Source organism: Mirounga angustirostris, unplaced genomic scaffold (assembly GCF_029215605.1).
Source record: "Mirounga angustirostris isolate CCGP_5_RB_7025 unplaced genomic scaffold, mMirAng1.0.hap1 SCAF_4, whole genome shotgun sequence".
NCBI classification, from domain to species: Eukaryota; Metazoa; Chordata; class Mammalia; order Carnivora; family Phocidae; genus Mirounga; species Mirounga angustirostris.
The window spans coordinates 142,397,256-142,423,292 of record NW_026991712.1 but is presented as its reverse complement, the minus strand read 5'-3'; the positions used below and the strand labels follow the sequence as shown (position 1 = coordinate 142,423,292).

Here is a 26,037-nt window from a genome sequence, read left to right as displayed (position 1 = left end):
ACACACAATACTCACATACATACACATGTATATACATATCTGCATACCACATGATGTTGGACAAAGTTTGATTCCAAGTCATGGGATGTACAGAGGTTGTACTGAAGTCAGTGAAAGAGTTTTGGTTGCAGCATTGAGGCAAGTGATCAAGAAATATTCAAAAACTTAAAAAAAAATTTGCGCTTGTTTATCGGAGGTATCTGGGACTCTGCAGTGAGCCATAGGAAAGGACCTCGTGTTCAGAAAGTTGAGTGGCATGTCTTTCATAATATGCATATCCAAGAAATTCGAACATTTAGAAATTTGATACCACGTTAAAAGTCGTATATGAGGACATTTCCTATCCTGTTAGAATAATTTTACAAATGAGGCAGCAAAGGGGAAATGACTTACCAAAACCAATGGCTAGAAAGGGATCGAGCCAGAATCCAAGGCTTAGCTTAGGATTTCAAAGCTAAGGGTTATTCAGCTTTGTCACAAATGGAAATGGATTCTTCTGGGGCTGAGTGTGATTGCTATTGTTTAAAAAACTAGTACCAGTTCGAAAAACTAGTTGTTGACAGGGCACCTGAGTGGCTCACTCCGTTAAGCGTCTGCCTTCAGCTCAGGCCATGCATGATCTCAGAATCCCGGGATCGAGCCCTGCATCGGGCTCCCTGCTCACTGGAGAGTCTGCTTCTCTCAGGCTCTCTCCCTCTCAAATAAATAAAATCTTTAAAAAAATTAAAATTAAAAAACTAGTTGTTTAAAAAATAGACAACTAGAATTTGGATGTACCTTAAAATGTCACTGTGTTAGTCCACACCTCCACAGAGGGCACTCTCAAATTAGGATAATTTTAGAGAATTTAGTAGAGGGATTGTTTACAGGACTGTAGACCAGGGCATGGAGAAGTCACAAGGGAGGATGTGGTACCCTGGGGTTTGTAACAGTTGGACCTTAAGAGGTGAAGAGCACAGTTGCTGGAACCCCAGAACAGAGGCCTCTGTGGAAACTACTGAGTCAGCCTGCTTGTCAGTGACTGTGGAAGGAAAGAGCTGAGTTACTGACCTCCTTTTCCTCCCACTTTCTGATTTACGGCTGGATTCCCCATTGGCTGGACTCAGAGTCAGAGGGAACTCGTTGATATAGTTGGTACAAGTGAGCCTGGCAAGGCCCGGAAAAGGGTGGGGAGGGGGTCTCTGGGAGCACATGCAAATGACCAACACAGTCATCTAGGCTGGGCTGTTAGGTTGGTCTCTGGACCAGAGGCCAATCTGTGAAAGGTTTGTTACTGATTTGCGATGAGATAAGGGACTTGCATCAGAATGCTCATACTAAAATGTTCCCAATGAAAGAGTCAGTGTGTCCACATTCTGGGGCAAGCTCCTTCTGGCATTATGGCCGGGCTGTTCGAATGCCACTGATGGAGACTCCACAGCAGACAAGGACAGACATCCTAGGGTCCTCAAAAGGTGCTCCTTGATCCTGCTTTCAATTTCCTGCCTTACCTCTGCTAAAAAAAAGAACAACTAATACTGTCCTGCACATCTTCTGAGTGGGGCACTTGCTAAGGCACTTTAGATGATACTTAATTCTTGCAAGTTAGGTTCTTTACAGATAGAAAACTGAGTCTCAGGAAGTTTAAGTCATGTGCCCGTGGTCTGACAGCGAGCAAGTGGCAGAGCTGTCAATCAAGTCCAGATCTGATGCCAATCTCTTTACTCTCCTTATGTCTAGACTGTCCCGGGGCTGTTCTTAAAATTACCTAATGCTCACACCCAGGAAATAATGCAGGATTATAGGGGGATTGCCTTGTTTGGACACCCATGGCTGTGTTCTCTGTTGTCCATAACAACCAAGTCATGGTTTCTGGGAATAGATGCACCCAATGCCCAAAGAATCAGATGGCACCATTTTAAGTCCCATGTTTCTACATTTCACAAGGCCTTTCCTGACCCAGACAGCCAGATCAGAAGGTGAAGTCGGTTTATTTCTAAGTGGCTATTGTCTGTTTCCATCTCTTTTTAAACCTGGGAGGTCGAGAAGATGATGGGGAGAAAGAATTCATGAGAGGGATGCATTTCCTTAGAAATGTTATTAATTGGCTGGGCAAAACAAGAGAAGGAAATAAAATAGCTCTCCTTACTAAGTAAAGGCATCTCCTTCCCTTAGCTCATTAAAAATTAAAAGCACTCTTGGTTTAAGTAGGGCAAATTAGTAATTAAGTGCTATATAATCAACTTGTGTAAACATAATATTGAAGGGGAGGCCGAATTAATCACTCCACTGGCTTGTTTTTGCCCCTATTAACGTACCTTTTACTCTGGTCCTTCCTGTGATGTCAGGATGCATTTTCTGCTCTCCTACACTGCTGGAGTTTGGGTGGCCTCTGCGAGCTCAGCTGACAGATGCCAACGGACTAGATGGGGAAGAGGCATGCATGTGGGCCTTGATTCAAGTAGGTGATGAGTCTCCCTGTTTAATTCTTTTTTTTTTTTTTAAGATTTTATTTATTTATTTGAGATAGAGAGTGAGAGAGAGAGAATGAGCCACGGGGGGGCAGGGGGCAGAGGGAGAGGGAGAAGCAGACTCCCCGATTAGCAGGGAGCCCGACGCAGGGCTACGTCCCAGGACCCTGGGTTCATGACCTGAGCCGAAGGCAGACACCCAACTGACTGAGCCACCCAGGCGCCACATCCCTATTTAATGCTTTAAGCCAGGGTTCAGCAGCAGGAGTCTACCATGCGACAAGGACGGTCCTAGATGGCCATATGACAAAGATGAATGAAATGTATCTCAGTACCCTCGTGGTTCCAATCTAGTGGGGAGGAAATGGACATAGACAGATACCATTATGAAAAAGTCTATGCTAAGTGAATGGCAAAGACCTCGGGGCCTTGCTTGGGCTCAAATCATGGCTCTGCCACTTACCTTGGGTGAGTTACTTAATTTATCTGTGCCTCAGATCCTTCATCTGTAGAAGATAACCATAATATCTGCATCATAGGTATATCATCTTACAATTTGTGTTGTAAGAAGTAAACACGTTAGAACATGTAAGGTGAAATAGTGTTCAGTTAATGTTGGCTATTATTTGTTTAAACTACAGTTGCTATACAATGGGATGATGGACCACCAATGAAAGAGTGCCTTCCACTGTCTTGAGGGCTGGGTAAGTCCTTAAAAGGCAACATTTGAACTGGGCCATGGAGGATTAGCTAGTGATGGAGCTGGAACTTAGGGGAGGGGCCCATATGACCCCACATCTGCTCTTAACCTTTGCAGTGGAGGGGCTTCTAGAAAGCAGAGAAAGGAACCTGTGCTTCAGTCCTACACAAATCTCTCTCCTTTTCAGCTCAACACAATAAATACTAGTAATTGCTGGAGCATCAGTTGTGTGGTGTTCTGTTAGCTGCCTGCCAGGGATCAGGGGTGGAAGAGGGTAAGTGAGCTGAATCCACTGTGGACCAGATGAGAGGAAATAATGGGGTGGAAGAGAAAAAGTAGCCCTCTAAGTGATTTGCTACACTCCAGGGTGTGGCTTCTTCTCGGCCTGCTAGCTGTGTGAACTAACCCGGCTGGGCAAGCTACTTAATTTCTCTGAGCCTCACTTTCATGTTAACTGACCCACTGAGTTACTGCAAAGTTGCCTGGCGCACAGGAAAACACTAATGTCACTTCCTGTATTAATTTCATCCTCGTAACAAACCTGTGAAGTAGGCGGTATCGTTGTTCCCCTTTATAAAGAAGGAAATTGAGGCATCAAAACATCAATACGCTGGCCTAAGGTCACATCGTTGGCTAGTGTGGAATGAAGGTTTCATCTCAGGTGGTCTTACGGCAGACCCACCCCGCCACCCCCCTGCAGCCCAGTGCTTCGGAGGGCACCTAGAGCTAGATTTACATAACATGTGCTAGAGATAGAACAGGCGCCACATGATTATGTCCAGGCCCCTCACTCACAAGTAAGGAAGAAATTCTCTCTTTCTTGTGCTTGAGGGAAAGGTACAGCTGAGCGCATCTTAGTATGATAACCGTTTAGCCATGGTAACACTTTAGCAGGTGGGGCAGGCCAGAGGAATGGCCAGCCATTGGATGCAGTGAGAATGCAGCTGCTTGCTCTGATCTTGGAAGTTCTGCTCAGCGAAGAAAACAATTTGTTTATTTATCATTTATACTCTATTTCCGTAAAGAATTTGAGGAAGCTTATAATATCTGAATAAGCAGAATAAAACTAAGCAAAATAAAACTCACAAATCAGAAACTATGCAGAAAGAAGAGAATACACCAACCACTTAGACTAGGGGATCCTCAAATTCATATGCCTTCAGGTGACAGGTAATCCATATAAACATGGGGAGATACCAGCAAAAGGCAAAATGATTTGATTCTTTGCCAAGTTGTAGAGTGTATACTCTGTCTGAGGACATTGAAACTCAAATTATTTTAACCCTGAATTTGGTGAGTGACAAACCAAACAGATTTATGGGACAGAGTGGCCTATAGGTCTCTGACCCATAAATAAGGGAATTACTCTGAGCTTCCAGGCAGCCAAGATGAAATTGGGAATGTGTCAAGTGCTGTGGTATCCACGGACTCAAGAAAGTATACCAGTTCCCCAAAAGAGACTACATTTTCCCTGGTACGAAATCCTAAAATTGCTATTGCTTTAAAAACCAACCTAAAAAATCCTTCCATGGAACTTTCACAGAAGCAGCAGAAGAATTCATCATATACTAGTTTGTGAAGAGCCCAGAGCATGATATTGAAACTTGACTTAAGTAAAGGATCGCCGGGGTTTATAACTTTCTGAAGGTGTCGCTTGACCCAGGGGTACAGCTGAGAACATGCAGCATGGTCGATGGATGGCATGGCCCTTCACCTCTCCTCCCTGAATATTTCTGCCTTCAGCCAGCTTTACAAGCAAAGCTGTATTGGTGACCCAGGAGTGTCTTAGGGGACCTCAGTACCAAAGCTTTTACCAGCCTGGCATCGGGGAAGTGCTAAAATGAAGCACCCATCAATCGAGAAGGGCAACAGATGTTGAAGCATATCAAATATCAGTAAACAGCAAGCCTGCAGAAGCCACTGAACTTGGCATCCTCTTAGCAAAAATACCCTGTTGCCTTCAAGAGGGAACACCATGGACTTACATAAACTGCATTAAGTGATGCATTTATTTTTAATCTCTACTTTTTTTTAAGGGCACATTTAATGCTCACAGTGTTCTAGGCTTTCAGCCCTAGAAATGTAGGTCTTCAAAGTATCCTCCCAGTAATTATGAGAAGTTTCCGCTTATCTGGTACCCTCCCTTTTTCTGTTAGCACTATGATTCATATTATAAACAATAGCTAGAACCAGAGTTAAGAGCACTGACTCTGGTATCCCCTAAATCTGTGTTCTAATCCTGTGTTCTAATGTTATAGCCCTGCCTTCGGTCAGCCCCTTCTCCGCTCTAAGCCGGTTTCTTCATTTGTGAAAATAAGACTGTTAAGAGTGTGTACTTCATAAGTTTGTTGTGAAGATTCAATGACATGATATGTATAAAGTATTTAGTGCAGTTACCAGTATGAATAAACTTTCAGTGTGAGTCGGACAAAATTATAGTGATATCTATGTCAGTCCTATTATTAGCTGACTGTCTAAATCACACACTGTGCCATTGCTTTGGATGTGTTACTCAAAGATGGCTAGGATGGTCATTTGCCGGTTTGCTCTCAGATAGCTTTATTCTCCCCTTCCCCCATCCCCTGGCCACACTCTGCTCTGTATTACATTTCCCAGGCTCCCTTGCAGCTGGCCCCTGGGTAGGTTTGGCCAGTGGGGGATACCAGTGGAAGACCCGATGGTCAGGAAGAGGGGAGTCGTTAGGTCAACTCTCCCTTTACTAGAAAAGCAGCTCCTGTGTGATTCCAGCTCCCAGCCTCTTCCTTTCATCCTCCACTTCTGGCCACTCAGCCCTTCTTTGGTTTCAGTTCCAGCCTGGCATCCCCAGCTCCTGGCTCTAGCCACCCCACGGCCTCCCATCATCCCCCTGATCCCCAAAAGGGGTGGCAGCTTTGTGCTGTCACTGATCTCTTGAGTTGTGGCAACATTATCTTCTTGGCTTTTTGTTTTCTTCAGTCACCTATGAAACCAACTTCTTGTATTAAATCCTTCCTGTTGAAAGACCTTGAGTCATTTTGGTTCTCCTGCCTGGACTCTGCTATGGCTGCTTTTTAATTATGAAAAGAGAAGTCAGTCCTTACAGTGAATTCACTTCTGCTCTTCTCTCCCTATTGGAATGAGCTAGGCTACCTGGAGAAGGAGGGCTGGTTACCAGGGAGAGCAGTTCACTTTCACTAAGTGATGCCCAAAAGACAGGGAACTGACCTAAGCATCTTTACTGAATACCTGACTTTGAATAACCCAACTCTAAGTTAGGCTTTGAGGCCAACAGCATCACGTAGCTTACCACCTCTCCAAGGAGACAAGGCTTGGTTACAAGTTAGAGTCAGGCACAATTCAGGGTAGTGCCCAGACTAGTGCTACTCTTGTTTGAGCCAGAGCTCAGGACCATTCACTATTCTGAGTCACTGTGTTAGGTATGTGATTATTCACACCCCCATGAATAAGAAAATGGAAGCTCAGAGAAGGCAAGTGATTTGCCAAGTCACACAGATACTAAGGAATTGAACTTAAGTTTATAGGTCTCAGAGCCTGTTGGTTTATTAGAGAATTGTATCTGTTCCTCAGAGTCTTCCAAGCTTTCTTCCTGGTTCAAAGCAGATAGTAAGGAAGCTGCATGCGTGACTCATATTGCTGTGGTCTTCTTGTAAAAATTTCCTTATGGGACAATATTTAACTGTTCTTAACTAATTCTCACAATATTTGGAAAGTATTGTTTCCGTTTTTACAAATGAGTAAACAGACTCACAAAACTGAAAGAACTCACCCAAATTCTACTGGGTGTTAATATTCAAGCTGGAAATTGAATGCAGGTTTTTCTGTCCCCAAGCACACATTCTTTCTACAGGTGATATCAGAGTGCTGGATTATGTGGTATAGGGCCAAGCATTTTTTACAAATAAAAAATACATTAAAATTAAAAAAAAAAAATAAGGAAAAGCCACTTTCAAGTGGCTGATAGGCTAGATAAATAAAAATGAAGCAACCTAAAGCCAGAGCATGTCAGTACATCATCTACTCTCTGATAACTAATAGCCAGAAGCAGGAAAGAAAGAGAAGCATGGTTTGGGATAAGAAGTGGGACTTGAAGTGGAAATGTTAACCTCCAGTGAGCAGAGAAACAGCAGGAAGAGGACTTTTCTGGAGGTGCTGGTGAGAGCAAAGGAATAAACACGGATGGAAGGAAGATCAGCTCAACCCCTGGGAAGAGCCCCAGGTCAGAATAGCAAGAGAGAAGGCTGTGTATAATGACTCGGTTGTTTGGAGGTGGGGATTGTTAACTATAAACAGATCAATTAGGAATTTGATCAGGAGTCTTGGGAGAATCCTGTGCCCAACATCCCTTGACTCTCTTGTTAAAAACAAAAAAAGTTGTAGGCCAATAGTCTCATTTAAAAAAAAAAAAATCAACATTAGTGCTTCCTAGGTGATAACACTGCTTCCTGCTTAAGAAAAACAGCCTAGACATTAATTTAGCCTGGGAGTAATAACAAAGCTTTATTATCTCTAGTTTTGAAGAGTCCCTGAAATAGAAGGGGAACACTCTTCAAATGCCCCCTAGAAACTGTCCCATTTCACTAGAGCACATCTATCTGTGTATAGGGGGTTTGAAACATACCACGTTTGAGGATTTCAGGATAGAGAAGGCACCTTTTGAGACAGTGCCACTGGGCTGTGGGAATTGAGCAAAACCCACCATGCACCAGCTCAGAATCTACCCCTCTCCCCTCCCCACCACCTTCCCTGTCAACTGACACCTGTGCCGGACGAGCCCGTGTGTTGGATGGAGTCAGTCAGAGTGAAATTCCTACCAAGTTGGCCGTGTCTGTTTCACCTGTCAGCATCTCTGATGAGGAGGGATCCTGGCAGACCAGACGGTTTGGGTAATTGGATTATAGCGGTTGTCTTCATCTCAGTAAGCTGACTAACCACTGCAGACGCCGGAGGAGAAATTCATAGACAACCCTGAAGTGGAGGTTCAAACAAGTGCTTAGACTTACTAGGAAACAGCCGGCAGTAGTGGGTCCAGCATACTGTGGTGCGGTGGGGAGCTGGGACCCCTGTCTTCAGGGAGCTCCTGAAAATGATTCATGTAGTATGCACCGGCCCCTGTCCCTATCCTTTTTGTATATTAACTCACTAGAGTCCCATGAGGTCCTGACATGAGTTGTGCTTTGCATTCTAGGAGGGCTGAATTACAAAAAGGTTAAGTACTTTCCCAAGGTCACAAGGCTGGTGAGCTGTGAACCCAACTTGGATGTTCTGACCCTAGAGTCTGCTCACTGGAATAATACTGAAACCCATCTCTGTAAAGTTGCTTTGGGAAACTCCTCTTGGTAAGGTTCACCCCTGCCCTTCTCTGTCCCCCTGTGCTTACTGCTGATGCCGCCCTTAGATGTTTCAGTGTCCCCTTACCCCATTTGAGCAGGAGCTTCCAAGTAAGGGGCCGCATCTTCCTCATCTTTAACCAGTAGTAGGTGCTGGATAAATGTATGTTGTATTGAACTGGAGGTGAAATTTTATAGAGACTTGGCTGGTTACACAGAAAGCCAGCCACTTAAAGCTGTGGTGCCTTTGTGGATAGACTTGGATTTAAAGTCTTGAACAGATAAAATCCTATCCAAGACCACCTAGATTATAGCTGAAACAGCTTTCCCTCTTCACACCAACACTCGCTCCAGACTGCTCCTTATGATTCTCAGTTACCCTCATGTTTCAAAAATAAGCTCCCCCATCCTGAGTGGGTTCAGTTATGGAACAGCCCAATGTGTGAGCTGGGGCAACAGGTCTACCTCTTTGGGCCTCTGATGCCTCTTATTTAGACTGAAAGAATCAGGTCTAGTTTTCAAAAAATGTAAAGCAGTTGGACATTTGGGAGGCTGATATATAAAAAAGACAGAAGGTGAACCACGGCTCCTGCTTACCCCATCACTCCCTGTCTTTCCCCATGGTAAGCATGGCAGCCTTGGAGGGCTCTATAGAACATAAGCAGCAATGGACTAGATTTTTTCGAAGGAAATAACCCTAATATATTAAAGTAATTAATACTATTACTTAAAGATACAAAAATAAAATTACTTCAAAATGAAAGATCCAGGCCATTAAGAAAGGTATGTTCAAGGGCTCTCACGACGGCCCTCTGTGCCTGCATGATGGTTGGATGCTGTGTGTTGCTAGCAGAGGGGTGTCAGTTTGGCTTGATTGTGTACAGTGGGTTGGGGAAGCTAAAGCCTCTGGGCCTCATCTTCCTTGGCTGGAAACAGACTGCGTGTCGTGGCACTGGTGAATTAGAAATTCTATCCAGCGACTCCTGGAGATTGATTTTCCGTCTGGGGATCTGACCTCTTGCTTCACCAGCAGAGGGGATCAGACTGTTCTGGGAGGGGCCAGGGAGCCAGCCCTCTGAAAGGCCTTCCCTTTCTTTTTCTTTTTCTTTCTTTCTTTATAAACTCTATGTTTCAAAGAGAATTTCTAATTACTTTGGGGGGCTTAACACAACCAGTTTGAATCCTTCTTGGCACTTAGAGCTTTGAGATATCCATACCACCCACCACATTGATGCTTTGTGCTAGAAGATTACTGCAGATTTAATTCCATTTATGCCACTGGATTTATCAAAAACCCTTCTGGAGTTGGGATGAATGCCTCATTTCCTTTATTTCTGTCAATTTTCATAGATCCCTTATGTGAATGCCTCAAGGGTAAGAATTGTGCTTTAATTATTTCCATATCTCCAGTGCCTAACACAGAAACTGACATGGAATAGCTGCTTGGTAAATATTTGTTGCTTCATTCCACAAATATCCCCCTAGGTGCAATGATGAGCAAAATAACCATCATACCAGTTCTCATCACATTTACAGTTGAGTGTTAAGAGACAGCTAAATAAATAAATACAAATAAATATACACTATGCCTGGGGTTAAGGGCTGTAAAGAAAAAGGACAGTTTCAGTGGAAGAACAAATTAGAATGATTGATGAATGACTGAAGGCAAAATGACCTCAGCCCCCAACCCTAAATGCCTGTTTCATCTCATCTCTTTGTAAATAATAATTATTGCCGTTATGTTAATGATCACTTCTGCTATCATGTTTTGAGTATCCACTACCTTCCAAGCCCTGTGTTAACATCTTCAGATTTGTTACATCAAATTCTCAAAATAAACTCGCCCGTTAGGCCTCCTTATCACTTATTCCAGATGAAAAAGTAAAGCCCAGGGAAGATAATTAACTTGTTCAGAGAGCTAATAAGTATGAGAAATGAAATGTGAATCAAAGTTGGCCTGACAGAGCCTCTGCATTGAGTGAAAGGGAAAAAAAAAATTCCAAAGATTATCTCCAGGGAACCAACATCATGTTTCATGCTTTGTGGCAAAAGGTCAGTTATGTTTGTTAGGTGAGAGGAGAAAGAAAGCGAAAAATCTTTGCTGGAGAGTGAGAGGGAAAAGGAGAAAGATAGTATTCTTGAATTGGCCATCTTATCAGCCTAGCAATAATAAACCATCACCATGGCAACAGGAACTCTAATTAATGACAGATGTTGCGTTACTTTAAAAACCACACCAACCGAATGCTGAGCTGGTGCTGTAAACCTCTCTCCCCTGCCACAGCTGGGCTAATCTTGTTGGAGAGACCCGCCTTTCAAGGGTGGAGCAAACTCTGGACTTGGCATCAGAAGACTTGCATCTTAGCCCCAAATCTACCCTTTCTTTCTGAGCTCTTTTTGCCTTGAACACTAAGTTTGCCAAAAGTGGGAGGTGGCTATCATTAATATCATTGTTATTACAACTAGTGGTAGCTTTCTGAGATTCAATTTTAAGATCTATAAAGTGATCATATTTGTCTAAATCATGGTGAGGAGATTTAAAAACAATGAAGGGTATGGAAGTGCTTAGGAAACATAAAATAACTCACAAAGATAAAATATTATTAACAGCAGGAGGAAGCCTGATGTGGTAGACAGGGCTTGTTCAGACAGACGTGGATGTATACGGACTGCTTCACCTTGGAACAGTCACTGAAATGCACAGGCTCTGGCTCTTAATCAGTAAGATTTCTTGGCACAGATCTGTAAATTGGTCTACCCAGCCTACATAATGGGAGTCTTCCTCTCTGCACTTCAGTTTCCACCTCTGGAAAACAGAGTTGACATTAGTGCCTCCCTTATGAGCTTGTTGTGAGGATTAAATACGTTAATACAGGAAGTGCCTGTAGTTAGAGCAAAGCCTGGCACAGACCATGTACCATACAACTGAAGTGTGGTGGTGGTGATCATGGTGATGGTCATGGTGGTGGCAGTCATGGTGATGGTCATGGTGGTGGTCATAGTGATGGTGGTCATGGTGGTGGTGGTCATAGTGATGGTGGTCATGGTGGTGGTGGTCATAGTGATGGTGGTCATGGTGGTGGTGGTCATGGTGATGGTCATGGTGGTGGTGGTCATGGTGATGGCAGTGATGATGATGGAAGAGAAAGAGAAGAAGAGCGGTTGCAGTGACATCTGTGCATGGAAGTGTGAAAGCTCTGACGTGAGACACAGATGAGGGCATTCTGGCCATTGTCAAAATACTTTTGGTCAGTTCCTGGACTGGTCAGCTCATTCATATATCTGGTTTTCTCAAAGGTTCTATTGTCTGCATTGCCTTTTGGTCCAGCCCAATGTTATGTCTCTCCGGATTCCGGCTGTACGTTTTAAGTGGGGGAAGGAGAACCAGGACAAAGACCATCAGAAAAATTTGCTCAGAGCTCGAGTTCTGTATAGGCCATAGTTTTCCAAAGAGTGGTCTTCGGTGTATTAAAAGGTATTCCTGGAAGGAATTCATTTGGAAAATGCTATGTTCAAGATAACTAGGTATCTTTATAGCAAGTCTCATACGACTTTACCATGTAAACATGCATCTGGGATGGGGAGGCATATAGAGAGCATAGTCTTCCCCAATTTGTTTGACCAAAGAATTAGCTTTGGAGCATTTTACTTTGCTGTAGTTTCTAGGACCAAACATTGGGAATGCTGCCATAAACCCATGGTCCAAAGCATCAAGCACACCACAAACAATACTACAAAGCAGATTTGAAAAATTCTGCCAATGTTCCCATCAGTTAATGTGTACATTTAACAAATGAAAAGTGCACCAGTGCTGAATTTGGCAGCAACTACAAGCAAGATGGCGGAGAAGCAACAATAAGTAAGACCCATGTAGTCCCCACTCTCTGGGAGCTCTTTGGGGCCCCCTGGGGTAAGGGAGAAGTTGCCTGGCAATTTGAATACAGTGTGGCAAGCGAACAGATAGATGCAGGGCACAGAGCACCATGGTACCAGGGGCAGCGGCTTCTTATCCAACTTGGTGGGTCAAAAAATGTTTCCCTTCCCAGAGGAAGTAGCTACTAAGCTGAGATCCAAAGAAACGACTAGAGCTGCAGAACACATTTTCAGTGCACTTTCCCATGCGACACCATCTTGTGTCTTGAGAGCAACCCTCCCAGTGAGATAGAACGAGAGAGAAAAGTTAAAAAAGTAAGTCATGGCTCCTACCACAGGCCAGGCACTGTGCGAGGCACTTTCTACACTTACTGCATTTGATCTTCACCACAGTGAGCCGTGGCCTCAGTTTACACATGAAAAGTTGAGGCTCAGGCTTCACAAAGGCACACATTTGGGGACGCCTGGGTGGCTCAGTCAGTTAAGCGTCTGCCTTCAGCTCAGGTCATGATCCCAGGGTCCTAGGATCGAGTCCCACTTCAGGCTCTCTGCTCAGTGGGGAGCCTGCTTCTCCCTCTGCCTGCCATTCCCCCTGCTTGTGCTCTCTCTCTCTCTCTCTCTGATAAATAAATAAAATCTTAAAAAAAAAAAGGCGCACATATGGTTAGTGCACAACCAGGACTTGAACTCAGACTCGACGATGCCAGAGCCGTCTCCCGTTGTATCTGTGGCCCGTGGGTGCCAAGCCTGTCTGTGGCTGGCCTGTGGCAGAGTTTTCACCAGACTGAGAAATATAGACAAGGGAGCAGAACATCATAAATGTTTTTCTTAAATGATTTACATTATCCTGAAAAGTACTTTTCCCAATCATTTGCTGTAGAAAGTCCTCTGCTTTTTTTTTTTTTTTTTTTTTAATTACCTTGTAGGAGAAGGTTCTTGAGTTCTTCCTTGGCAAAATGAAAACTTGCTTATTGTATGTCAGCCTCCAAAGTAATTTTGGAAATGTTAATGTCCCTGAAATTGGAAAGTTCTGGAAGTACTCTCTATTCTATTTTTTAGAACCCACTCATTCTAAAGACAAGAGGAATATGAACCAGCACATTGCTTTGTGTGTTCGTTCAAACGTGGATGGGTTACTAAACTCTGTGGCTCAAGTGTCCAGCAGCCGTAACTGGCAATAAAGTAGGATAATGTGGCATCTCCCAGATGCACACGTACACCACCAGTGGTACCCAAGATGACTTTAGCTGGCAAGCGGACACTCTTTTTCTAATAGTTATATGTTTATTTTAATGTGTATTAGAAAAAATATATAACCAGCATCATACTTGGGTTCTCATGGGCATTAGTGCGTAGAACACAGCAATTTAAAACAAAGAGAAAAAGGGATTTATTCAGAATTTAGAAAAAATATGATACATAATAAGTAACTACAGACAGTACTTGGATATGGAAATGGTTATGAAGATGGTGTGTGAATTGCCAAAATTGTAAAGTAATAATATGTATGGAAGTGCCTCATGCAGAGAAGACCCCAGTAAATGCTTCCTTCCTTTCTGATTCACACGGCTAGTAAGCGACAGAGTGCCCGACTGAACCTCATAGCCTCAGACTCCCAGTCCAGTGCTCCTTCCAGGACATTTTTAACTCTTCTGTTTCCTATTGGCCTACCTCCTCCTGCATCCTTCCTCCCTGCCTTTTAGCCCTTGGGAAAAATGCAATGAGTAGGTATTTCAGAAGCAACTAGTGGCTTGCAAAAATGTTCTGATGAATGTCAATAATAAATGAAGTATACTGAAGAGGTAGACAGTGTTCGCATTTGGAAAAACAGGAATCAGAATCTGAGAATTGAAAGGGCCCTCAGAGATCACCTCACTAACACCCTCTTTTTATGGATGAGGAAGTTGGAAGCCAAGAGAAGGGAAGTGCTTTGTTCAGAGTCTTAGCTGGTCAAACCAAGATGAGAATTCATATAAAACACGCAGATATAAAATTTTACATGTTAAAAAAAAAAAGACCTGTTTCCTCCAGACTTCCTGCTTTCCAGAAAAGTAGCCGGGACGTACCATAAAAGGACTTTCACTTCCACAAATCTGAAAATTCAGAAGGTCATGTTTCATACCGTGCCAGGCAAGAGACCATTGTAAGTGACCCCTGGAGAACGTGTTCCTGGTTGTATTCTTTTGTTTGTTTGTTTTTTAATTGTAAAATACACATAAAACTTGTCACTTTTTTAACCATACAGCTCAGTAATGTTAAGTATTATTCACGTCATTATGCAACCAATATCCAGAACTCTTTTCATCTTGCAAAACTGAAACTTTGTACCCACTGAACAACAATTCCCCACCCCTCTTTCCCCCGGCCAGCCCCTGGCCACCACCATTCTACTTTCTGTCTCTATGAATGTGACGACTCTAGGAACCTCGTGTAAGTAGAATCATACAGTCTCTGCCTTTTTGTGACGGGCTCCTTTCACTTAGCATCATGGTCTCAAGTTTCATCCATGTGGTAGGGCATGCCCGAATTCCAGTCTTCCCTGGTCGTGTTCTTAATGCAGCACAGCCTGCTCCCTGTGGTTCCTGATTGTACCCATCATAGCTGTGAAGACTTCAGCATGCTCAACATGTCCATGCATTCTGTCCAACGAGGGCTATAGACAACTCAGTTGTGGATGATGGCGGCAGGGGGAAGGAGTCTTTAAAAGAACTCCGCCCTCTTCCTCCATTGTTTTGCAAGGAGGTGACAGGGAGATCAATGAGATTGTGCACCCTCACCCCCAATTTCCTTCACTGCTCCTGTCCCGAGGTCTTCAGTCATCCACAGAGAAACAGTGAGGCTGTGGGGACTAGGGGTTTAAAAAGTGGATTTCCGAGTAAAATGGCCTTGGGTTCCAGTGCCAACCTCTGTGCCTTGCTAAATGTATGATCTGGGGTAATGTGATAAACCTCTCAGGGCCTCCGTCTGGGCATCTGTAAATGGACAGAATGATATCTATATCCAAAAAGCTTGCTTTTTTCCTTGAGTCATAAGATATTTTCTGGACTTTTCTGGGCTTTAACTTAGTCTCTCAAATTAAATAATAATAATAATAATAATGATAATAATAATGTTACCCATTTCACTGGGTTGTTCAGAGATGTTATGTGGAGTCATCTGACATTTTAGCCATTCGGAGACGTCTTGTTCCAGACTGAGGATTTTAAGGAACCTCATGATATTGGAAAAGAGAGAATGCTCATTATTGTGCAGCTTTTGCATGTCAGATATATTATTTTTCCATCAGACACACTGAATAGAACTTTATTATGGTAGTTGGCTCTTTGCATTATTCCCATTGTCTATCTCCCTGGTTGTTCTTAACCACCCCAGCCCCCTCCCCCAACTCTTACGCCTCAATCAGTGCCTAATGCAATGCCCCAAAAAACGACAGATGACCCCCCACCATTAAAAAATAAGTGTTTCTTTAATGAATTGGGAATCAGGCAGCATCTGCCTGCATTTATTTGGCCACTAACACATTCCCCATGTCTTAAGATACTCTGTTCCCACTCCGATACCTCCATGGCCTCATGGTGAAAGGTACCATTCATTCGACCTCTCAACTCGGGCAAAGAAGGAAGCCTGGCTGTAGAAACTGATTTCAGCTCTTCTCTGAAGTTGGGCATCTCTCTTTACAGACCAGTTAGGAATTTTCTTTTTCCTGCTTCTGACCCTCCCCTCCTTTCTTTTGATGAACAGGACAGCTGTCCCCAAAGGGATGAATCCATTACCTTTCACCAGTTGAGTTCATTTTCCATTGCATGTTTCTGTTTAAAGAGAAAGCCTTTTAAAAGACTTGAGCATACATTGAGTGTGTGTACTTAATTTTTAATATGTGTGTGCACACCGCCAAGAGAACGGAGAAACCTTAAGTAACAATAAAACCGAATTGTACATGTTGCGTGTTTTATGTGGCACTGATTCCCAAATAGACTCTTAGCAGCCAGGTATTATTTAATACATCCCATTAATCAAGCTGCCAAATCTAAATGAAAACCATGTTTAAATATATTTAATAAGATTACAGCTTTTGGTTGAATATCAAACTAACGTAACTGTATTTTTATCCCAGCCAACTCTTGTTTGCTGTCTTATATTTTTACTCTGAGTGCTAGTTTTTTTGTTCTATCAAACCAATCTTGATTATAAAACAATTTATACTACAAACTTTTAGCCTAGCGTAGGGTTGCACTGAGCCCATCAGTGTAAATGTTTTAGAGTGAGAAAACAACCCTGAGATTTTTTTTCTGGCTGAAAAATGAGATGTCTCTTTGTAGGGTGAGCACTTGAATTAAAAAGGAAATTAATAATTGTCTTAGAGATACTAAATCGTAGCTTCTGTAAAATGTAGTCTGCCTTTGAGCTGTTATTGCTTTTAGTGTTTTGTACTAAATGTACTCGACTTTTTTTTTTTTCTTTTGACTATCCAGGCTTCTGTTAATTTTGTACTAGCGACACCTAGAGGCTGTAAGGAACATGACATGTGCTGCTGAAATGTTCTCAGTACCCTTTAAAAAAAGGAATCCCCCTGTTCTTCCAGATGCAGTAACAAAAATGCTTGTGGGTCTTGGGGTTAAAGGAGAGAGAAGGCAAGGCCAGCCTGATGAGATAGGTTGAGTTCCATCCTCCAGGCTTCCAGTCTGGCGACAAACCAAAAAGGGCTGTAGCTAGGAAGAACTGTTTTTATAAAGAACAAGCCAAACTTAGGGTAATACATTCTTTTTTGGCTGATTTTTTTAAGTTCTTAACAAATATCATTGGATTCATTTAACGTGTTTAACTTTTGTTCTTGTTTTCAGCAGTTTGTTTGCTGTTTTTATCTTTGTTAACAGGGATTTCCCGTAGTGATTTCATTAAAATTATGGCGGTGGTGCTTCGATTCACTGTCTTGTGCTGATTTCTTGTGTCTCGTATATCTAAATGTCCTTCTCTTTTCTTTCTTTGCTGTTCTCTGTATTAGTCCTTAGAAAGTTCTTTTTCAGCGTGTCAGCCTATGTATCCTCTCCACTGATGATTCATTCCCACTTCTTCCAGCTTCTCAGAGTTCCTACATGGTTATTCACGTTTCCATGTCTTAGAGCTTTTGCATCTTTGATTAATACAATCATAAATGTGTTTACTAAAAACAGTAAGATCCTTTGATGATGAATACTGATGAATAATTCTTTTTTTTTTTAAAGATTTTATTTATTTATTTGAGAGAGGGAGAATGAGAGAGAGCATGAGAGGGAGGAGGGTCAGAGGGAGAAGCAGACTCCCTGCCAAGCAGGGAGCCCGATGTGGGACTCGATCCCGGGACTCCAGGATCATGACCTGAGCCGAAGGCAGTCGCTTAACCAACTGAACCACCCGGGCGCCCTGATGAATAATTCTTATAAAACTGTTTTTGTACTGTATTCAATTCAAAATAGGGGACATAGGTTTAACTGTGTGTATTGTAGAAATTCTGTGCTTCATTTTAAAATGAAAAAGTAAATAGAGTGCATAGCAATACATAAAATTCTTATCAATAGATACTACCTATATGTCATGTCTCTTTGTAGATGGTGATGATGATGATAGGCAACATTTATTGATGCTTTCTCTATGCCGAGTACTGTTCAAGTCACTTTACGTGAATTAACTCATTTAGTCACCACAAAAATATCATAGGGTGGGAACTGAAATTGTCCCCATTTTACATATGTTCACAGAAAGCTTATGCATTCCCCAAAATTCAATAATGTCCTGCGTGAGCCTGCCATATTAGTGTGCAATAAAAGAGTTAATATTATTAATTCTTGAACTTTCAGAGTCAGTTTGGTTCACTTTTCTTTGTCCCATTAACTGCCTTTCCCTTTGGGAGCTTGTGCATCTCTTTCACCCTTTGATACCTGTCTCTTCTCCCTCAGTACTTCCAGCTATGTCTGTTGAAAAAGAAATGTCAAAAAAGAAAAGAAAAGAATGAAAGAAAAAGCAATGTCTTCGCTCTTAGAGCTTATATTCCAGTTGCAAGGAATCCAGTGACAAGTAACTGTAGCAACAAGTAATCACAACAAATAGTATGATTTCAGGTAGCAAAAAATTCTGTGAAGTAGAGTAAAGCAACACACAGGAACAAAGAGGGATGGGGCAGAAGGAGCATGAAGGACCGGCTGTGTGAGCAGTGGGAATGGCCTTCCTGAGGAAGAGATGTATGAGATGAGACTTGAGTGGCAGAGAGCACAGTAAGTGCAAAGGCCCTGAGGTGGGAATGAATTGAATGTGAGGAAAAGCAAAAAGACCTGGGAGGCTGGAGTGTGTTGAGCAAGGAGAATTCTGTGATGTGACTCTCTTCTCTGTCTTTCCTTCTCAGCTCTCTGGCACTCTTTTTTTTTTTTTTTTCCTGCCTCAGGCCCTGATTTCACTGGATCCAAAGAAATGGTCTAGAATGGCAAAATCCTGAGGTGTCATCCATGGCAGTCAGGGGACAGGGAAGTTCACAAACAAGATAATCAGAGTGAGAAAGGTTACACTCTGTGTGTCTTCCATATACACTCCTATCCCACACATTTGTATTCTATAAAGTCAGATTAAGATGAACATACGGCATAAGTGAAATTCAACTTTACTGGTAGTTAGTCATTCATGAGTCATTTCTGCCATAGCACAGGGCAGACCTTGGATATAATACTTTTCACATGGTAACTCTCCTTTGTGTGTCCGCCTCCCACTAGACTGGAAGCTTACTGAGGGCAGAGTCTATTCATAATCATTCTCCAGTGCGTTTTCCTTATTTTGTTCATTTATTCAACAAATGGTTCTTGAGGGCCATCTACGTGCCAGCCACGAGGTCTGTCTCTTTGTTCACAGACAGAATTCTGAACAAGAGAGACTCAGTCCTTGTGCTCAAGTTTCTTACAGTATTGCAGAGGAGAAATACAATGAAATACACAACTGTAATAGAATGTGCCGTGTGCTAAGATAGATGACACAGCTCCTCCAGGCTTGAGGAGTCAGAAAAAAACATTTTGAAGGAATGACAGTTGAGACAGTGTTTGGGAATGCTAACTAAACAAAGTGTGTGTGTGTGTGTGTGTGTGTGTGTATGAGTGTGAGGGGCTGAAATGGGAGGGTATGCAGAATTGTAGATCTTGGGAACAAAGGATTTATGAACCCAGAAATGAACTCAATTGTATATTGGGCAGAAAATGTGAATTTGAGTGAATGAATGAATAAATTAATGCTTAACACTTTTGTCTACACACATGCTGTAGGGGCAGCTCATGAGATGGAAGCATAAAGCCAAAAGGCATTTTGTTAATTCACCTTGATAAATCACTGTTCCAGATTTTCCCCATTATTTCCCTGTAGGCAAACTCTTACTCAAAAGGTTGCTTGCCTAGTAGATTATTCAGTGATTTATTGGGATAGAAAGCGAAGCATTCATCTTACTCTGGGAATGGTCTTTCAATGGGATTGGACATATCCAGAACCCAGTGGCCAACATTCCTGTCTTTCCTGAACACTGCTTGAATGAAAATCATGGAATGGATGAATGATTGCAATAAGAAGTCTTAATATAAGGGTTGTGCATAGAAGGGACAATGGCTACTGGTGTGTTTTAGACACCAGAGGCAGATTGCTGGCTTGGGGAGTAGGGATCTGGGTTCCAGTCTTTGCTCTACCATTAGCTTGTGGTGTGGCACTGAGCAAGTAAGGTTTCTCTAACCTGTGCAGTGGAGTGCAATGCCCAAGGTCCCTTCCCGCTCTGGAATTCTGTGTTCATTTTAGCTCTGTCTGCCGAGGAGAGGGAGATGGTGAACATGCAAGAGCACCAGCTGGGCAGCTCCCTCATCCTTCCTGGGCAACAGCTCTGTCCTGAGGTACTTGTTCCTTCAAAAGCATGGGCATCTCCAGGCCCAGAGCACCCTGATAAGCTGTTCTAATCTGCCACGTTCATGGGTAGGTTCTGGTTGTCCATTACCTGTGCTCTGGCAGGGCCATGAATGACCATACTCCCCAGGTCCTTCTCCTTCCCCTTGTATCTGTTCTTCTAAAGTGATCCGAGAGGTAGGCTCTTCCTCATGTAGCCTTCCCTCTGATTCCACGTGGGGAGCCTCCACTCTGCCCATGTTCCCTCTCCTCTTCCTGCTCTGGCTGGAGCCAGAGAGCAAGCCTTCAGATCCCAGCCCCTCTACTAACCACCTCTGTGGCCTCAGTCAGCTCTCCTAATCTCTCTGTGCCTGTTCCGTTAATCGAGAAATGCGGATAACATTTGTTTCTACCTCATAGGGTTAGTTGTAACATTAATGAGATAATTTTTATAAAGCAGTGAAAATAGCGCCTGGCACGTCGCAAGTACAAAGTACATTGCTGCCTTCGTCCCTTAAGTATTTTCTGCCCCATTCTCGGGCAAACAGTGGGGATACTGAGGTAAATAGGACACCATCTCTGCCCTGAGGAGTCCAGACCAGTGCCGTTAAGTGAGTGCCTCCTGGGGGGCAGACACCTTGCCTGGATTACCTCAGTGAATTCCCACCACCATCCGTGATGCTTATTCTGCCCATTTCACACCCGAGGAAACTGCAGCCCAGAGAAGTCATGTGACTTTCCCAGCATCATGCCACCAGTAAATGGCAGTGCTGGAAACAGAGCTCAATTTTCCTGGGCCCCAAATCCAGTGCTCTTTCCACCAGCTCACCCAGCTCCCATGAGGCTGCCCTCACGTGGTTTGGTTTGAGAAGAAAAAGAAAAAGCAGTGCATAATGGGAGTGAACTTGTTGGGGAATAGAGCTCTCTGCTCGGGGCTCCATGTTTTGCTTTCAGAAGCAGTGGGAAGGCAAGGCTGCTGAGCCCAGCTCCCAGCAGCCCTTGCTTCAGCCCATCTGAAAAGGATCCGTCTTTAAAAGCAAGGAGCCAGAAAAAATAATTCATACTAAAAACAAACTCTGTCATGAGTCATTTGACTTTGCTTTCCCCTGAACACATAGTTTATGTCTTGGTCGAGCTAGGGCTGAAGGAACATCTGATATGTTTTAGGGCAGCGGAGCCATTATTTAAGGAACTTCACATCCCATATGTGCCCGTCGGACCCCGTGGTTTAAATCAAGGCTGGCGCTGACGGAGCCTGACAATTTGTTATTTTTGTTGTGGTCGTATTGGGGTGTGATTGTGTACAAGTTTTATCAGGATGACAAGAATCACTTTGGTCCATGATTCAGAAGTTCTCGAGCCATGCACTAGTCTGTGCAGAAGTTACTCTGAGTGACGCCATGTACAAGAGAGGGGGTACATGTGCACACACATGTTCCGACGTGTAAGCACCTCTGGAACCGAGAGAGAGAAGGAGGGAAAGGCAGCTTCCAAGAGAGCTGCGCTCCATTTCCCTCAACAGGGGAGGAAGCTTCAGCCCTGAGTCAGAGTATTTCTCAGTCCTGGGTGAACAAAACTCAGAGAACACGGCAAGTGGCTCTGTCTCTGTGGCCAACTTGCTCCTTTTAGGTATGTGAGAGATGATAGGCGTAGATTTACATTGTGAGAACTCCCAACAGTATAGAACTACAGAGTAAAAGACAAAAGGCACAAACCTCTCTTGCTCCTAGAGGTAATCACTATTATACATTGTGTATGTTTTCTTAGCCTTTTTAATGCTTTCACAGACATATAGATGCGCCTATATAGGATCATATGGTACAAATTGTTCTGCAACTTTGTTCGCACTTACAAGATATTTTGGAGTGTGTTACTGCACATAGAGCTGCCCCGTGTCTGTTACATACTGGTAGTAATTCCAGAGTCCCAGTATATTAAAAATTTATTTAACCATTGTCCTGTTGATAGACACTTAGGTGGTTTTTAGTATGTAGCTTTTATAAACGGTGATACAAGGATCCTCCTTGGTATGGTTCTTTATATGTAAGTACGAAAATCTCTCTTGGAGAGATATGAAAAAGTAGAATGACTACTGGAAGGATTGTGCATTTTTAAAATGTTGTTAACTGTGGCCAAAATGTCCTCCAAATAGGCTCTCCCAATTTGTATTCCTGCCAGCAGGATCCCTGTTCCTTTGCCAACACTGGGTATTGTCAGTCGCTTAACATTTTTGCCAATTTCTTGGGCAGAAAATGACTGTTCATTGTTGTTTGCCTTTGCTCTGCTACTAGTAAGAATGAACATTTTCTTTATATCCTTGGTCACTTGATTTCTGTTTTCTGTTAATGGCCTATTAATATCCTTTTTTCATTTTCCTATGGGGTTATTTGCCTTTTTCTCACTGATTTGGAGTTCTTTATATGCTCTGTATATCCATCTTTTGCCTGTCACATATACTGAAGACTTTCTTATAATATGTCCCATACCATCTACTCTGCTTATGATGTCCTGTGCAGGAGTTTTAAATTTTCATATACTCACATCTGCTATTCTCTGTCTTTACGACTTTGGGATTTCTTGGAAATGTTCCCTGTAAAGTATTTTTTCTCCTAAAACTATTTTTCAGAATGTTAACATTTTAGACCAGAACACACCAGGTTAGCAGAATGGTCTGTGGGTTTATGCAGACATTCTTGGTAATTTCACCATTAATTACGGAAAAATTCTAAAACCATATGGATCAGTCATAGGCAAATGAATGGCAGCAGAGATCCAGCTGAGAGCATGCAAACTAAAGTCGTATATATGGGCCTTGGACCATATCCAGGGTCCTTTACTTGCCACTCAATTTTGGAACATCACTTTGCTGCTCTGTGCCTTGGTTTATTTCTCTGCAAAATGGGGTGAATCACCGTTTCAAAGGTTATTATGAGGTTTAACAACTCCCACGTTTCAGCATGTGGTCACTACTCAATTCATGTTTGTTTCTGTCTTTCCTGACAAAAAGGCCTTTTTTCCCCGGCTGGATATTTAAATATAACTGGTCATTTAAAACTGTTGACTTCCATCTCTTCTGAGGATTTTGTAGCTGAATAGTGGAATCAGCTTGCTCAAGAGTCTAAGGCAATTTCCTCATGATGCATCTCATGGGCCTAAGGGAAACAAAACACCTACACCATTGCTCAGTGCTGGAAAATTCTCCAGGGTGGCTGACCCGTTTTGGAGGAGAGAGCCAGGGCTCTAGGGCACTGCTTCAATCCATGTGGGTGGAGAGTTCCTTCTTCCAGAGCTTTTGTAGTTCCTGGGCTCACTGAGCCTTTTACTCATGCAGAGATAATTCCCTCTGCTTCTGAAACCCTCCCCACTTCCCCTCACCTTGCCTGGCATCGTTCACTTCTTATATCAACATAGTGCTAGAGGCTGGGAGCTCAGACACTTGAGCTGGACTGCATGGCTTCAAAATCCAGCTCTGCCACTCTTCCTTGCGGGAGTTTCTTAATTTCTCTCTGCCTCCATCTTCCTATCTGTAAAATGGGAATTCTAGTATAACCTACCTCATGGAGCTCTTACAAGAGTTAATGTTTATAAAGCAGGTGCCCAGGGCGCCTGGGTGGCTCAGTCGTTAAGCGTCTGCCTTCGGCTCAGGTCATGATCCTGGGGTCCTGGGATCGAGTCCCGCATCGGGCTCCCTGCTCGGCGGGAAGCCTGCTTCTCCCTCCCCCGCTCCCACTGCTTGTGTTCCTGCTCTCGCTGTCTCTCTGTCAAATTAATAAAAAAAATAAAATCTTTAAAAATAAATAAATAGGGTGCCTAGGTGGCTCAGTTGGTTAAGCGACTGCCTTCGGCTCAGGTCATGATCCTGGAGTCCCGGGATCGAGTCCCACATCGGGCTCCCTGCTCGGCGGGGAGTCTGCTTTGCCCTCTGACCCTATCCCCTCTCATGTGTTCTCTCTCTCTCATTCTCTCTCTCTCAAATAAATAAAATCTTTAAAAAATAAATAAATAAAATAAAAATAAATAAATAAATAAAGCAGGTGCCCCATAGTATAGTGTTCAAGGAACTACAAGGAGAACATATACGGTGTCTGAGTTCCATCTCCTCCTTTCATGGCCAGTTGACTCTGCATGACCTACATATTCTGACCTCAGCTTTCTCATTTGTAAAATGGGTGAGAAAACATCTCCTTCATGGGATTGCTGGGAAAGTCCCATGGGATAACGTCTGTACTGATGATACGTATTCAATCAGTGGTGGCTACCATGGTGATGATTCTAGAAAAGGACAGGAGTGAACATACGGGGAGGCTGGTGAGTGCAAGAGAAGGTTCTAGAGTCCAGACACTGAGTTAGAATTCAGCCTGTACCACTCTTGGCCCTGGGACCTTGTACTTAACCTCTCCAACATGCAATTTCCTGATCTGTAAAACTGGATGGATAATGGTACCTACCTCTAGGCTTCTTATAAGAGGGAAATGGTAATAAATTGGGCACATAGAAAATGCTTACTAAAATGAGCTATTATTGATACTCATGTCTCCTGTCCATCTACGGGAGGATCCCTGCCTGTAGACGGGGTTCCCCAGGCAGAAGGAATGGCTGTACCGCCAGATCCCCAGCCCAGTCCGCTCTGGTGCAGCTGGAGCAGAAGCTTGGTTTCTATGGAACAAGCCAAAATGATTAGGGCAGAGAGAAAAACACAACTAAGCATATCGATCAGGATCTATCTGCAGTGATGCATCTCATTTTAATTCTGAAAACAGTCCTCTTGGGTAGATACTATTATTTCCGGTTTTTACCTGGTGAAATTAAGGGTCAGAGAGGTTCAGTGACTTGCTCAGGGTCACACAACTAAAAAGTGGAAAAACTGGAATTTGAGCCTGGGTCTGTCTGGCCCCAAATCCTTCATGAGATGCTGTTAATATATGTCCTGCCTCTGTTGCACATGACTCAAAGGCCAAGTGAGAGGGAGCAGAGGATCTGGGGATGACCCTGTTTCTCCGCGAGAGACTAGAGGAGGCAGGGGCAGGGGCACTAGAGGCCTGGAGCCAAAAGGCTGCATGTAAAATTTTGCCCTGAAAGACAAAAGAGTTTTCAGCTGAGGCCATTTCCAACTGTACCCTGTGTACTAGGCCAAAGGTAAACCAAAACACAGCCATAAATAGTATGCCCCAGAATTCCCGTCACAACAGCCCACGGTGTTCCTTCTGTTTGGAGGTGACTGTTGAAACACCCCACATGAAGATGGCTGAATCACGAAGTCAGTCACAGCCCATTCCGAGGATGCGCATGTGCCTTGGGTACGAATGAAGATGCGGGAATCCTCAGACATCCGCCACTGCGGAGCCCCACCTAACAGCCTTGCTCCAGGAATCAGCAGCATCCCTGGACGAGAGGCCACTGCTTTGACAGGGCCCACCCTAGTTCCACAGGCATGTCCCAGCGTGTTACAAAATATGTTTCTGCAGCCATCCTTTCTCTATCAAAGCCAAAATAAGTTTGAACAAGTCATCTAGTCTAATGCGCTTAAAAGACATTTGGTTCTAATGCATTTAAAAAGGACACTTGGTTCCCAAGTGGGAGGCAATGTTCCCAAGGTTGTAGAGGCACAACCTGAGACTGGAATCAGGGCCTTCATCCCAAACATGTCTAATGCTGCCCTACCTCCGGATCCTTTCCAGTGCGATCACAGGTCTGCTTGCCTCTCCAAAAGGCAGGGCAGGAATGTGGGAGCGATGGGGAGGAGGTTGTGTTTATACTCGATGCTTTCTACTCTACCCCCAATTTCAGCACTTCTTCTCACCTGTCAAAGTAA

General features: G+C 43.4%; 1 protein-coding gene across 20 annotated transcripts in view; it reads left to right on the top strand.

Moving 5' to 3' along the window:
• Positions 1 to 26,037, top strand: part of FGGY (FGGY carbohydrate kinase domain containing) — a 395,846-nt gene that overhangs the window by 321,617 nt on the left and 48,192 nt on the right. Inside the window, exon 17 of one of the 20 annotated variants that reach the window (XM_045897572.3) lies at positions 2,328 to 6,635. The exons of the other annotated variants lie outside the window; for them this stretch is intronic. Within the exon in view, the coding sequence (XP_045753528.1) occupies positions 2,328 to 2,387 (60 nt within the window). The 3' untranslated portion in view covers positions 2,388 to 6,635. Of the gene's footprint in view, positions 1 to 2,327; positions 6,636 to 26,037 lie in introns of those variants that run through there. 20 annotated transcript variants of the gene reach the window in all.